The 16,135-nt window shown below is 41.5% G+C and overlaps 1 protein-coding gene across 1 annotated transcript in view; it reads left to right on the forward strand.

Moving 5' to 3' along the window:
- LOC132815750 (inactive phospholipase C-like protein 2) overlaps positions 1-3,232 on the forward strand; it is a 278,675-nt gene extending 275,443 nt beyond the window's left edge. The window contains exon 6 of the mRNA XM_060824874.1: positions 1,024-3,232. Within this exon, the coding sequence (XP_060680857.1) occupies positions 1,024-1,266 (243 nt within the window). The 3' untranslated portion in view covers positions 1,267-3,232. The remainder of the gene's footprint in view (positions 1-1,023) is intronic.
- The last annotated feature ends 12,903 nt before the right edge of the window (positions 3,233-16,135 follow it).

The raw sequence follows: 16,135 nt of genomic DNA on the forward strand, positions 1-16,135 counted from the left end.
TTCAACTATTTTGGCTGCTTAGTTTGGCGATCTGTCAGTTTTGTTAATCTGCGTTGGTTGGAAAAGTTGCAAGTTGAATCTTCTAACACACATACCTATGTCTCTTTCAAGTTTATCCAAAGCTATTTCAGTGCCATTCATGGACTTCCTGTGCTGTTCATTTTCTTTCTCATGTGCAATATTTTACACTCCTGATTTTAGATTCCTGATGAAGGACGCCTGCCCGAAACACCGATTTTCCTGCTCCTCTGATGCTGCCTGACCTGCTGTGCTTTTCCAGTGTCACTATAATCTTGACTCTGATTTCCAGCATCTGCAGTCCTCACTTTTGCCTAACATGGTATACTTGTCTGCCTTAAATTCCATCTGCTTTCTTTTTTGTCCATTCAAGTATTTTTTTCATCTCACTTCTTAACCTTGGTACTGGCCTTGCCATTTTGGTGTAGTGTGGATTGTTTTCAAATCCAAATCAGTGATATAAGTTAGAAACAGCAATAATACCAGTTCTGCCAAATAATTAGATGGCGCTAATATCATTGGAAAGTCAATGCAATTTGGAGGTTTGCAGAACATCAATATTGCAATGATGTATTTTCCCAGTGGGAAGCTGCTATCACAGGGGACATTGTTTGGAGAATTGGGTCTTCAGTATTGTGGAGAAAGTGAGGACTGCACATGCTAGAGATCAGAGTGGAGAGTGTGTGGGGCTGGAAAAGCACAGCAGGTCATGCAGCATTCCTGATGAAGGGCTCCTGCCTGAAACATTGATTCTCCTGCTCCTCTGATGCTGCATGACCTGCTGTGCTTTTCCAGCACCACACACTCTCGTCTCTTCAGTATTGTGGTCTTACCTCCGATGTGTCTACTTTGATTGTATTGTTGTTGACTGTTAGCACAAGGAATCAGCGCCTGAAGTCACAGTGCTAAATATTTTGTGTGTTCTGTATCTCTGGGGTTTGTATATGTTGTATCTATTCAAACAATTTGTTTACTTAAAGCTAATTAATAATTAATTCACCACAGGGCCAAGCTGATCTATTGAAACATGCTAAAATTGAAGCATTGGACAACCTGAAGCAAATTCATTATGCTGCAGTATCTTGTGGTCTGAACAAACCAGGCACTGGGAATGCAGAACCGTCCAAGACGAGACGAAGCCTCGAGGCAATACCTGAAAAAGAAAGTGTCGATATTGGAGCTGGAGACCAAGTCGCTCAACCTCACCAGGATACAACCACTCAAAAATCTCTCAAAGCTGCCAAATGAGTACATCCAGTATAGAACATTTGGATTGCATTTCAAAGCCTTCTCGGTTGGTTGGTTGGTTTTAGTATTTTGTAAATCCTAAGGCACAATTCTGAAGGCGCAGAATAATGTGACAAATAGAGCAATGAATGTAACACTTCTCCAAGTGAAAGTATACTACTAGTGGTGGAAGTATGCTGCTTCAAAGAAGTGGTGGACTTGCCATTAAATGTTCGTCTGCCAAATTAATATGTATATATGATGTCACAAAGAATTAGTTGAAATGTAACTTTTTTTTCTAGTAATTTATGCTGCCATTTTACATTCTTTTTGTAAATGTTATATTTCTCTAGATACTTAAAATTCATGTCTTCATTTGATTGAAAAATCGTTATACAGAAGAATATGTAAAGTATATATAAATACAATGAGGTGTGTGTTGTTATGCTACCTAAACATTGTAAAGCTTGTTGAGCCATAAATGGAAACATGTATTATTGATTGTGGTCACTGAAGTTCAATGCACTTTATGAAGACCATTAATCAAGGGAAAGCTGGAAAAGTTTTGCTGTGAAATCTGTTCCTTCAGCGATAGTTGTGAATGTCAAAAAAACATTTGAAGTCCTTGTACCCACCATCTGGTGACCAAATAGGCAGCAGCAGCTAATAGCAGGTCGTTGTATATAGTTTCTATTTTGTGAAGTGCAACTAGAAAAGTTAGGCACATTAATTTCCACAAGAAAGGATTTCTATGCCAGTAAAGTTGGTAATACACAGGATTGCCAGCCACCATGACCTTGTTTAATGTACTGATTCACTGGGATGGAAGAGGGAAATTTTTACCTCTGTTTCTCTTCTGGCCCATAAATCACCAAAACAGTAGAGTCAACAAATTATAAACAACGTTGCCACTGTTGATGACCCGGAACCAATTAAACTGGTTTGGTTTGTTCAGAGTGATGCAGAGATAAAGTTTACGTTTTTTTCTGAAACAAAGACCATTTGAAGCCCATAAGAGTGAGTGGTCTAGTTTGCAAAAACATCATATGTTTTGCCACTGACTTTTCTCAGATTTCTAATTTATATTTTGATTTGATTGAATCATAATTTATGCTTATTCTGTTGCTGAATTTTAAGAAAATAACTTTTACAAAATCCACTGTTGTAATCCATCAGAAATGAGCTCGAGCATGCAAGAAAATGATATAGATACCGAAATAGAAACAGTACACAGTGATCCTAAATGCCTGAATCAAATATTGTTTCAAACCTTCCTTAGACATTTGGTTTTACAAATTCACTGACATCTGTGTAAAGCAGTTAAGTGTAAAGGGTCGATGTAACCTTTCCCCAATACCGCCCCCCTGCTCCTCCCATAAGCTACCAGAAGTTTTCTGTTCTAACCAATTATAGGCTCTTAAACCATTTTTTGCAGTGAAAGAGATCATTTTCCTGTTCTTGCCCCTGTCATAAAGATTTGTCTTCATCTGATGTACCAGAGAGCAAAGAATGTGGACTCTATTATGTATATAGTCGTCTCTGCCCAACCTTTGTTAAGCATTGATAGGAATTTTTTCATTTATACTAAAGAGAATGAAAAGAAAATCTGTCCTGTGATGTCATATGCTAGGTTTCAATTTAGTTTCATTTTCTTGCTTGCCCCTCACATCTGCATACTTTCAGTATTGTATGGCAAACAGAATTGTACACAATTTCCTTGCATGACAATACCAGTGCCTTGTACACATCCATCGTTTCATGAGAATCTCTACTTGATTCATCCATACGTCCTTACCACCTCCCATTTTATTTTACAGCTGCACAGATTGAATTGTTTCAGTGAATTATTCCCCAAAACCCCATATTATTCTATCGTGTTGTATTCAAGATATTTAGTTTTTGCTTCCACTGTTAATTTCCCTCTCTAATTTTATTATTTTGTAATTATCCACATTAAATGTAATTTGCCATTTATCAGCTCATCTTCCCAATTTAAGAAAGTAATTTTATAGTTACAATGAAAATCAGCAGGTCTGATAGTATTTGTGTGGAGAGAATCAGAGTTAATGTTCCAACTCAAATATGATTCTTTCCCATTACTTACAATATAGAACATTTTGCCTCTTAGCAACTGATCCCACTCTCTGGTATCCCACGAGTGATTGCTTTTGGGTTCACACAGCTCCGTTCACAAGCTCTGTTTGCTTCTTCCAGTTTAACAATTTTCAGTCCACCTTAGAATGTATGATTTCCTCCCTACAATGAGAGCATCACCAGCCTTAATAGGTATGTTTTAAGCCTAAAAAAATTGCCTTGGCATAACACAGCAGTACATTTTTAAAAATAAGGAAAAGGATCACATTACATGATGAACCCTGGGAAGTACAGAGGATCAGAGTGACCTTGATGTGCATGTCCAACAGTCCTTTAAGGTAGCAGGATGGGTAAACCAAGATTAAGAAGGGATATTTGTCTTTATAGCCAAGGCATGGAGATTATGCTGGAAATGTCTATAACATTGATTAGGTCACAGCGAGGGTTTTGTGTGCATCTCTGCAATCCACATTAAAGGAGGCATGTGATTGCACTGGATTTGATGTAGATCTGTAAAAACGATCACTGAATGACCTGTCTCATTCTGAGTGATCACATTGAATCTCCCTCCTGATGAGAGGGTGCTGAGCTTCTCCACTCCGTTCTCCCCACTCTGTTCTCCCCAAGAAGTCAGGCCTTTCTAAAGGATTGAAGGTTTAAGGTCCTGCAGTCTTAATATGAAAATATCCTTAAGAAGGACTGAGTAGGACAAAATAAATCAGAATTATCAGGATGTTGCCTGGGCTGGAAAATTTCAGTTATGAAGAGAGACTGGACAGACTGAGGTTGTTAGACCAAAAGAAATTGAGAGGATTGGAATGTACAAGATTAAGTAGGTAGACAAGGAGAAACTTTTCCTCTTGGTGAAAGGATAATGATCAGGAAACACAGATTTAAGATATGAGGCGGAAGATTTAGAGGATATGTGAGGAAACTTTTTTTTAACCCAAAAGCAATTCTGGAACTCACTGTCTGTGTGTGGCAGAGGCAGAAATCCGATGTGCACTTGTGATGCCAATGCATACAAAAGGACCAAGGACTATAAAATAGGACTAGAATAGTTTAATGTTTTTGACTGGTGATGACTCAATGGGCCAGAGGGCTTTTTTTGTGCTGTACACCTGTATGATTGTATGCATAGGGCCTTTGGTCAGCTAAAGCAGTTTTCAGAAAATGAAGCATTTTTGAGGTTTAGTCACTGTTGTATTGTAGGGAAACTCAACAAATAATTTGTGCACAGTAGTGTACCACAGACAACAGTGATATATATTGACCTGTGAAACATTTTTGTGATGTCACATGACGTTTGCTGGGTATCAGGTTTTAATATGGAAATTATGTGCCCACAAGAGAGGCTAAAAGTGATCTGAGTTTAAAATTTCATTTGGAAGACAGTACCTCTGACTGTGCTTTCATACGTAAATCTTGAAAAAAACATGTTTTCTTTACCTCAAAGATAATTGTGGAAACACAATAAATATAACGCCTTCAAACCTTGCTACTTTTTGCCATAACTAGTTGTATTCAGTTTTTTGGATTCATTCCAAAAGTGTCACGTGAGGACTTTGTATGTTGCTTATACCATAGTTACACTCCACCCCCCTCCCCCAACCTCCGCTAATTCAGGGTCATCTTGTGCATCTGTTTCACTCTCTTCTATCATGTAGAATGTGCTGCCAATTCTTTATCAGTTTGGAAAACACATGTTAATTTTAAGTAAGTTTTACAATCTTAAATTAAAAAAAACAACATTGTTAGAAGTTGATCTCAATCCAGTGAATCAAATTAGAATTGCATCATTGAATCATAGAATTTTACAGTCCAGAAGAAGGCCATTCAACCCATCGTGTCTATACTGTCTCCTAAAAGAGATACTTAGCTCGTCCCAAACTCCAGCTCTATCTCCCTATCTCTGACAATTTGAATTCAGAAGGTCAGGCATTCATTCCTTGAAACTTATTTTCCTCAACTCAATACATTTTGCTGACTGGACCACAAATGACTCTTGTTAAGGTAGAAAATGTTGCCTTTGACTCCGACATGATTTGTAGAATAACCCCACAGGAAGCTGATTTTATTCATTAAAGGAAGAGGGAGCGTCAGACCTTTTATAGATTTCTTACATGACTGGCTTCAAAATTCGATCACAACTTGACTGGATCACCAAATGAAAGGTTAATACATGTAAATTGCTTTATATTGCAAATTTTTAATTTCATTTAATCTCTCTTAAGATGCAACTGCAGTATCTGTTCGAAATTCTGCATTATAATCACCTGGTCCAAACATTGTACTTTGACTAAGTTCTTATTTGAATAAGAGGCTTTTTTTGAGTTGCAAAATACACCTTGTAAAATACAACTAAGAGGGTTTCAGAGTGTTGTGGGAAAATTAATCAGTTTTAATCAAATACCTTTGTTGGCTTTGAACGTAATGGAGAATATTTTTGGTTCCTGAAAAGTACGGAAGAAAGCTGCTATATAAATAAACCATATTACACAGGAAGGTGTTTGCAGTTTGGTCAGCACATCAAGGTTTCTGTAACACAAGTCTTTCTGCGAGAGGACAAATAAATGAAGGCATCCAGCCAAAGTTCAGGATTGATTTCAAGATTGACGCATCCTTGAAAACTAAATTTGTTCACCCTTTTCAGACCCAATGTTCTTTTTATGTTGCAAAAATCAAATGTGTGTATATATATGTATAAAATCAAATCATCATATATAATTAAAAATTAGCAGTCTGGATAGCACCAAAAAAGACTATTATGAGGCCTAGTAATCTGAATTAGAAAAACTGAGTCAACATAACTTAGCATGCAGAAATATTGCTGATGTTTTCAAAGGATTCATTTTGGAGGGAATGCTTGATTTAGTCCTCTTGTACTATTTGTGATATTAAGTCAAGAAGCTTCCATTTGTTCTCTCCTCTCAGTAGCACTGACTTTGTAACTAATGGAGCCATTTATGATTTCTACCAACCGATTATTTCCCCCATGCTTTATTTACTCTTATGGGAACAACTGGATTGAAAAACCAAATGCCAGAATTTTGAGTAGAAATGCGACAATGTGAAAACTGTGTTTTTTTTTATTAAAAATATTTTGAATTCAACTGTGCTGTTTTAATACAACATTCATATAATATAAAATGAAAGATCATATTTGTAAGAATAAAATGCTGTTTTCCCAAAGAAATTGTTTAAACATTTACTGACCCTAACAGGTACATCACACAATTATTACAAATGGAAAATGTTTATTATTGAGCAACTGTTATATTGGACTATTGCCATGATGAAAGGGAGCATGTTAGGTCAGTTGGCAAGATATCTAGCGTGTGGTTCAGAAGAACAGCGAGAGTGCATTTGTTCCAGCTGAGGTAAGCTTGCGAGCTGCCTCCTCAACCTCAATGGAAGGCAATGATAAGCCACAACTGAAAAAGCTGCTAAGAAAACAGCTCAGGATGAAGAACCAGAAGACAATGAAACCAGGACTGACATATGGTTATAGGATGTATGGATGAATGAAATGATTTGCAATGATCTGCTAACCTAATGCAGCATAGCAGCATGCAAGATGACTAATAGGACATTCTGATATCAGTGTTGGAGAAAATAGTCTGCCAGGATTAATCAAGAATTAATGAGAAAACAAATGATATCTGATTTCTTAAGATGGCAAGGAAGCGGCAATTACTTTCTAACTCCATATGCAATCTAACAAGTTAGATTGGAGCCATTAATAGTTGCTTTATCTTGCTAACTGGAGAATGCCTCCTCCATGGATGAGTTAATGTTATTAGTCACTCATAAGATTTTAAGAATTTTTTTAATGATCATTTTACTTATTGTGCATGTAATTTGAATTTTCAAAAATACGGTAATGGTTGGTCCCTGGGGAGTGTTGCTGAACAAAGAGATCTAAAGGTGAAGGTGCATAATTCCTCAAAGTCACAGATAGTCAGGGTGGTTAAGAAGACATTTGATATGCGTTCATTGGTCATAATAATAAGTATAGGAATTGGGATGGCATGCTGTTGGTTGTAGAGGACATTGGTGAGGTTACTTTTTAGGGTACTGCTTACAATTCATGGGTGGCACAGGGGTTACCACTGCTGCCTCACAGCGCCAGAGACCTGGATTCAATTCCTGCCTCAGGCGATTGACTGTGTGGAGTTTGCACATTCTCCCCGTGTCTGCGTAGGTTTCCTCCAGGTGCTCCGGTTTTCTCCCACAGTCCCAAAATGTGCAGGTTAGGTGAATTGGCCATGCTAAATTGCCCATAGTGTTTGGTGAAAGGGTAAATGTAGGGGAATGGGTCTGGGTGGGTTGCTCTTCAGAGGGTCGGTGTGTACTTGTTGGGCCGAAGGGCTTGTTTCCACACTAATTTATCTATCTATCTAATTCTGGCCACCCTTCTATAGGAAGGATGTTGTTAAACTTGAGAGGGTGCAAAAAGGATTTGCGAGGATGTTGCCAAGACTGGAGGGTTTAAGCAAGAGGGAAAGGCTGAATAGGCTGGACCATCGGAGGTTAAGGGGTGACTTTATAGAGGTTTATAAAATCACGAGGGGCAGGGATAGTGTGAATAGCCAAGATCCTTTGGGTAGTCCAAAACTAGAGGACATACATTGAACAATACACAGAACAGGCCCTTTGGCCCACGCTGTTGTGCCAAACATTTGTCCTAGTTTAAGCACCTATCAATGTACCTATCCAATTGCCACTTAAAGGTCACCAATGGTCCCACAGGCACCGCATTCCATGCCCCCACCACTCTCTGGGTAAAGAACCTACCCCTGACATCCCCCCTATATCTTCCACCCTTCACCTTAAACTTATGTCCCCTTGTAACACTCTGTTGTACCCGGAGAAAAAGTCTCTGACTGTCTATCTATTCCCCTGATCATCTTATAAACCTCTATCAAGTCATCCCTCATCCTTCACCGTTCCAATGAGAAAAGGCCTAGCACTCTCAACCTATCCTCGTACGACCTATTCTCCATTCCAGGCAACATCCTGGTAAATCTCCTCTGTACCCTCTCCAAAGCTTCCACATCTTTCCTAAAGAGGGGTGACGAGAACTGCACACAGTACTACAATTTTCCTTACCAAGGTCCTGTACAGCTGCAACACCACCTCACAACTCTTGAATTCAATCCCTCTGCTAATGAACGCTAATACACTATAGGCCTTCTTATAAGCTCTATCCACCTGAGTGGCAACTTTCAAAGAGCTATGAACATAGACCACAAAATCCCTCTGCTCCTCCACCTTACTAAGAACCCTACTGTTAACCCTGTATTCCGCATTCTTATTTGTCCTTCCAAAATGGACAACCTCACACTTGACAGGGTTGAACTCCATCTACCACTCCTCAGCCCAACTCTGCATCATATCTAAGTCCCTTTGCAGCTGACAACAGCCCTCCTCACTATCCACAACTCCACCAATCTTCGTATCATCTGCAAATTTACTGACCCACCCTTCGACTCCCTCTTTCAAGTCATTAATAAAAATTACAAACAGCAGAGGACCCAGAACTGATCCCTGCGGAACTTCACTTGTAACTGGGCTCCAGGCTGAATATTTACCATCTACCACCACTCTCTGACTTCGACCAGTTCTCTGTCCAACTGGCCAAATTTCCCACTAGCCCATGCCTCCTGATTTTCTGCACAAGCCTACCATGGGGAACCTTATCAAATGCTTTACTAAAATCCATGTACACTCCATCCACTGCTCTACCCTCATCCACATGCTTGGTCACCTCCTCAAAGAATTCAATAAGACTTGCAAGGCAAGACCTACCCCTCACAAATCCGTGCTGGCTGTCCCTAATTAAGCAGTATCTTTCCAGGTACTCATAAATCCTATCCCTCAGTAGCCTTTCCATTACTTTGCTGACCACCGAAGTAAGACTAACTGGCCTGTAATTCCCGGGGTTATCCCTATTCCCTTTTTTGAACAGGGGCACAACATTTGCCACTCTCCAGTCCCCTGGTACCACCCCCGTTGACAGTGAAGTCGAAAAGATCATTGCCAACGGTACTGCAATTTCCTCTCTTGCTTCCCTCATAATCCTAGGATATATCCCGTCAGGCCCGGGGGACTTGTCTATCCTCAAGTTTTTCAAAATTCCCAACACATCTTCCTTCCTAACAAGTATCTCCTCTAGCTTACCAGTCCGTTTCATACTCTCCTCTTCAACAATATGGTCCCTCTCATTTGTAAATACTGAAGAAAAGTACTCATTCAACTCCTATCCCTTCCGACTCAATACACAGTTTCCCACTACTGTCCTTGATCGGACCTACCCTCGTTCTCGTCATTCTCATGTTTCTCACATAAGCATAAAAGGCCTTGGGGTTTTACCCGCCAAAGATTTTTCATGCCCTCTCTTAGCTCTCCTAATCCCTTTCTTCAGCTCCCTCCTGGCTATCCTGTATCCCTCCAATGCTCTGTCTGAACCTTGTTTCGTCAACCTTATGTAAGCCTCCTTCTTCCTCTTTACTAGACATTCAACCTCCCTCGTCAACCAAGGTTCCCTCACATAACCATCTCTTTCCTGCCTGACAGGTACATACATATCAAGGACACGTCATATCTGTTCTTTGAAAAAGTTCCATATTTCAACGACATCCTTCCCTGACAGCCTATGCTCCCAACTTATGCTCCTCAGATCCTGTCTTGCAGCATCGTATTTACCCTTCCCCCAATTGTAAAACCTACCCTGTTGCATGCACCTATCTCTCTCCATAAACAAGGTTAAAGTCACAGAATTGTGGTCACCATCACCAAAATGCTCACCCACTAACAAGCCCATCACTTGTCCCGGTTCGTTACCGAGTACCAAATCCAAAATGGCCTCCCCTCTGCTCGGACAATCTACATACTGAGTTAGAAAATCTTCCTGGACACACTGCACAAACAACGCCCCGTCCAATCTACTTCATCTAAAGAGCTTCCAATCAATATTTGGGAAGTTGAAATCGCCCATGACTACTACCCTGTGGCTTCTGCACCATTCCAAAATCTGTTTCCCAATCTGTTTCTCCACATCTCTGCTGCCATTGGGGGGCCTATTGTAAACACCCAACAAGGTGACTGCTCCTTTCCTATTTCTGACTTCAGCCCATACTACCTCCAAAAGCAGATCCCCCTCGAACTGCCTTTCTGCAGCCATTATACCATTTCTGATTAGAGACACCACACCCCCTCCTTTTTTACCACCCTCCCTAATCTTACTGAAACATCTGTAACCAGGAACCTCCAACAACCATTCCTGTCCCTCTTCTATCCATGTTTCCGTGATGGCCACAACATCGTAGTCCCAAGTATCGATCCATGCCTTAAGTTCACCCACCTTATTTCTGATACTCCTTGCGTTGAAGTATACACACTTGAACCCATCTCTGTGTCTTCAAGTATTCCCTGTCAGTGCTACCTTCTCCACAGCCTCCTTACATTCTTGGACATCCTGAAAAACAGCTAACCTACTTGCTGGACTACAAGTCCGGATCCCATTCCCCTGCCAAATTAGTTTAAACCCCCCTCAAGAGTGCTAGCAAACCTACCTCCCAGGATATTGGTGCCCTTCTAGTTCAGGTGCAACCCGTCCTGCTTGTACAGACCGCACCTTCCCCAGAATGCAGTCCAGTTGTCCAAATACCTGAAGCCCTCCCTCCTATACCATCCTTGCAGCCACGCATTCAACTGCACTCTCTCCCTATTCCTTGCCTCACTGTCACATGACACCGGCAACAACCCAGAGATGACGACTCTGTCCGTCCTAGCTTTTAGCTTCCATCCTAACTCCCTGAACTCCTGAATGACTTCCCCACCCCTCTTCCTACCTATGTCGTTGGTGCCAATGTGCACCACGACTTCTGGCTGCACACCCTCCCCCTTAAGGATTCTGAAGACATGGTCCGAGACGTCTCGGATCCTGGCACCCGGGAGGCAAAAACCAACCGAGACTCTCACCAATGTCCACAGAACCGCCCATCTGTCCCTCTAACTATAGAGTCTCCTATAACTAGCGCTCTCCTCCTCTCCCCCTTTCCCTTCTGGGCCTCAGAGCCGGACCTCGTGCCAGAGACCCAGTCACTGCAGCTTACCCCTGCTAGGCCGGTCCCCCCCCAACACTATCCAAAGCGGTATACTTATTGTTGAAGGGAACGACCACAGGGGATCCCTGCACTGCCAGCTTCCTCCCCTTCCCACCTCTAACTGTTACCCAGCTACCTCTGTTCTCTGGCGTAACTATGTCCCTGTAGCTTCTATCTATCAGCCTCTCGAATAATTCTCAGTTCATTCAACTCCAGCTCTAGTTCCCCACACTGGTCTGTGAGGAGCTGGAGCTGGGCTGCACTTCCTGCAGATAAGTCGGCAGGAGCATCGGTGGTCAGTCCTACCTCAAACATCCTGCAGGAGGAACATTCCACTGCCTGAGCTGCCATAACTCTACACTGAGTCTCCAAAACAAGAACATTAAGTAGCTTACCTGTTCAGCCGACTGAGTCCTTTCTTTTAGGTTAGAGGAGGAGGGAGGGAGGGAGACACTACACGTGTAGTGTCTCGGGTTCCTTCTCCGCTCAAATAACAATCACTTACCTTCCCGACTAGCTCTGCGCTCTGCCTTCACTTCCGCCTAGCTCCCGCTGCTCTCTGCTGCAAAAAAGATCGCAACATTTAAAATGAAAGGGGAAAGATTTAAAAAGGACCTGAGACCAACATTTTCACATAGAGGATAATGCATAACTGGAATGAGCTGCCAGAGGAAGTGGTGGAGGCGAGGATAATTACAACATTTAAGAGGCATCAGGATGGGTATATGAACTGAAAGGGTTTAGAGTGAAATGGACCAAATGCTGGAAAATGGGTCTAGGTCAGATTGGATGTTTGGTTGACATGGATGAGTTGGTCCAAAGGGTCTGTTTCACTGCTGTATGACTGACTAGATTAAAATTGAATTTAGCTGTCCGTCACTCTTTGCAGATTTTACAAGTTTGTACATTTACAGTTCACTAATTAGCAATCCCTGTATTTGACAAGACTAATTAGCTGAGGTTTTTTAAAATTTCACAAACTGTAAGTCTCTTTCTTTGACACTTCCATCCATCTTTATATCATAAGACCTTTGTGCTTCTTTTTACTTCTATTTTATCTCATGAGACCAAATTCCAATAAGGGCCAAATGTACGTGTAAATAATGCCATACCAGGTTTACTGCAAACTTTATCAAGCCTCCTCTTAGCAGAAATTATAAATATGGCCAGTGAAAACTCCCACCTCGACAGTGGGTTTCCTGAGAAATTACCATTGACAGAATGTCAGTGTTATTGTAGCCATTCCAATCTGAAAGGAAAAGGAAGATCAAACCTGAGTAATTCCTATAACCTGGAGGGTTGCACACATGTATCCAGGCTGACAGGTACAGAGAGTAATTTTCACTTTTACTGGTACAGCAGCCTTTTAAAGTTAGGAATATTGTAGCCAGGTAAAAGCTGACAGAATGATTTCTACTTCACCACAACAGGTGTCTTTTAAAAGATCAATTCAGTGACTGATTGTGAAGAAACACAAGACAGCTTTTTGGAAGAAGTTTACAAGAATGTCTTGTTCCAATAGGTTGGACATCAAAGACCTCTGCGACAGCGTGAGCCTGATAAGATACTGTTGTCCTGTCATGTTGAGGAATTCATCACCGTCTGTATAGTCCGTTGGGTTATTACTTCCTCGATGTTTTGTGTCCACCCCCTGTTTCCTTTGAAACAACATTGTGCTGAGGAGAAGATAGCGCCTGCTGCTGCTGCTCATTAATGTCCCCCGTTCCTGGTGTTGCTGCTGCTCTTGTTCGTCATCAGGTGTCAAAGAAAGAATTGCACGCTACTCACGTGCTGCAGCGCATGCCAGCAATGAACAAATGAACATCAGAGGCACAAAAGTCCCAAGATAACAGAAATGGTCACCAAAGATTTTCATTCAGGGGATGTAGGATTTGCTAGCTAGGTCAGCATTTATTGTCCAAGCAATGTGTCAGAAACTACACACAGAATAGTGAAAATAAACACTTTTAATTCACCAAATTGACTCCTGCAACATCTGAACTAACATATGAGGAGAGATTGAGTTGGTTAGGATTGTGTTCACTGCAGTTTAGAAGAATGAGGAGTGGAAACTATAATAAAAATCCTATAAAGTGTTAACAGGACTCGCCAGGTTAGCTGCAGGAAGGATGCTCCTGATGATGGATGAGTCTGGAACTAGGAATCATTGTTCAAGGATAAGGAGTGTCTGTTAAAACTGAGCTGTGGAGAAATATCTTCCATTGAGTGGCGAGTCTGTAGAATTCATTACAACAGAAAGTGGTGAGGACAAAACATTCTGTTTTCAAAAAGGAAGTAGATATAGCTCTTGTGGCTAAAGGAATCAAAGGATATGGGAGAAGGCTGGGATTAGGGGTATTGAGATTGATGATCAGCCATGATAATATTAAATGGTGGAGCAAGAGTGAGGGGTGAAATGGCCGACTCCTAGTTCTATCTTTTTGTTTCTAAGTAAATTTTCCAGCTTTGTCTAATACTGCTGTCCTTTTGCTGGCTCTGGTAAGTTTCAAAAATCCTGGGAACCCTTGTGCAGTCACTTAAAGCCAGAATGGTATAAATCTGCTTTCAATTCTAGAACATAGAACATAGAAAAATACAGCGCAGTACAGGTCCTTTGGCCCTCGATGTTGCACCAATCCAAGCCCACCTAACCTACACTAGCCCACTATCCTCCATATGTCTATCCAATGCCCGTTTAAATGCACGTAAAGAGGGAGAGTCCACCACTGCTACTGGCAGGGCATTCCATGAACTCATGACTTGCTGAGTAAAGAATCTACCCCTAACATCTGTCCTATACCTACCACCCCTTAATTTAAAGCTATGCCTCCTCGTAATAGCTGACTCCATACGTGGAAAAAGGTTCTCATGGTCAACCCTATCTAAATCCCTAATCATCTTGTACACCTCTATCAAGTCACCCCTAAACCTTCTTTTCTCCAATGAAAACAGTCCCAAGTGCCTCAGCCTTTCCTCATACGATCTTCCTACCATACCAGGCAACATCCTGGTAAACCTCCTCTGCACCCGTTCCAGTGCCTCCACACCCTTCCTATAGTATGGCGACCAAAACTGCACATGATACTCCAGATGCAGCCGCACCAGAGTCTTATACAACTGCAACATGACCTCAGGACTCCAGAACTCAATTCCTCTACAAATAAAAGCCAGTACGCCATATGCCTTCTTCACAGCACTATTTACCTGGGTGGCAACTTTCAGAGATCCGTGTACATAGACACCAAGATCCCTCTGCTCATCCACACTACCAAGTATCTGACCATTAGCCCAGTACCCCATCTTCTTGTTACTCTTACCAAAGTAAATCACTTCACACTTACCCACATTGAACTCCATTTGCCACCTTTCTGCCCAGCTCTGCAGCTTATCTATATCCCGCTGTAACCTGCCACATCCTTCCTCACTGTCAACAACTCCACTGACTTTCGTATCATCCGCAAACTTGCTCACCCAACCTTCTAGCCCCTCCTCCAGGTCATTTATAAAAATGACAAACAGCAATGGTCCAAAAACAGATCCTTGCAGAACACCGCTGGTAACTGCACTCCAAGATGAACCTTTACCATCAAATACTACCCTCTGTCTTCTTCCAGCCAGCCAATTCCTAATCCAAACCTCCAACGCACCCTCAATGCCATACCTCCGTATTTTTTGCAGTAGCCTACCACGGGGAACCTTATCAAACGCCTTACTAAAATCCATATACACCACATCTACCGCTTTACCCTTGTCCACCTCCTTAGTCACCTTCTCAAAGAATTCAATAAGGTTTGTGAGGCATGACCTGCCCTTCACAAAGCCATGCTGACTATCCTTGATCACATTATTCCTATCCAGATGTTCATAAATCTTATCCCTTACAATTCTCTCTAAGACTTTGCCCACAACAGAAGTGAGACTCACCAGCCTATAATTACTAGGGTTATCCCTGCTCCCCTTCTTGAACAAGGGAACCACATTTGCTATCCTCCAGTCTTCTGGCACTATTCCTGTAGACAACAAGGACATAAAAATCAAGGCCAATGGCTTTGCAATCTCCTCCCTTGCTTCCCAGAGAATCCTAGCATAAATGCCATCAGGCCCAGGGGACTTATCTATTTTCACCCTTTCCAGAATTTTCAACACCTCTTCCCTACATATCTCAAAGCCATCCATTCTAATTAATTGTGACTCAATATTCACATCGGCAACAATCTTCTTCATTTTAAAATTTTAGACCAAACACCTCATGGTGGTTTCCCATCCACCTGTAAACGCATACTTGGTAAATGTCAAAAAAAAATCATATCAGTTTCCAATACGCTGGTAATTTTAGATCCGTACCACTGAACCTCAGTATGGAAAACTAACCATCTACCTATACTCACTGCTTTCTGTCCTAAATTCAATTTGTTTTCTAGGTTGTACACATGGTGCTGAATTTTACCAAAAATTAGCAGTGTCAATTTTGAGGAGTTTCTCTCCATGAACCCTAGCAAGTTATCTCACAATCCTCCTCTGCTTCACTCATTATGAATGCACCACTTCTTTATGATGCCACCTCACGCTATTTTGCATTTGCCAGCAGAGGAAGTACTCACCACTGCCTTGACCTCTCCGGATTCCCAGCCTCAATGCTATTGTTAAAGCATGGGTCAGGAACTGCACTTCACAACGCGCGTGGT

This window comes from Hemiscyllium ocellatum, chromosome 5 (assembly GCF_020745735.1).
Source record: "Hemiscyllium ocellatum isolate sHemOce1 chromosome 5, sHemOce1.pat.X.cur, whole genome shotgun sequence".
NCBI lineage: Eukaryota > Metazoa > Chordata > Chondrichthyes > Orectolobiformes > Hemiscylliidae > Hemiscyllium > Hemiscyllium ocellatum.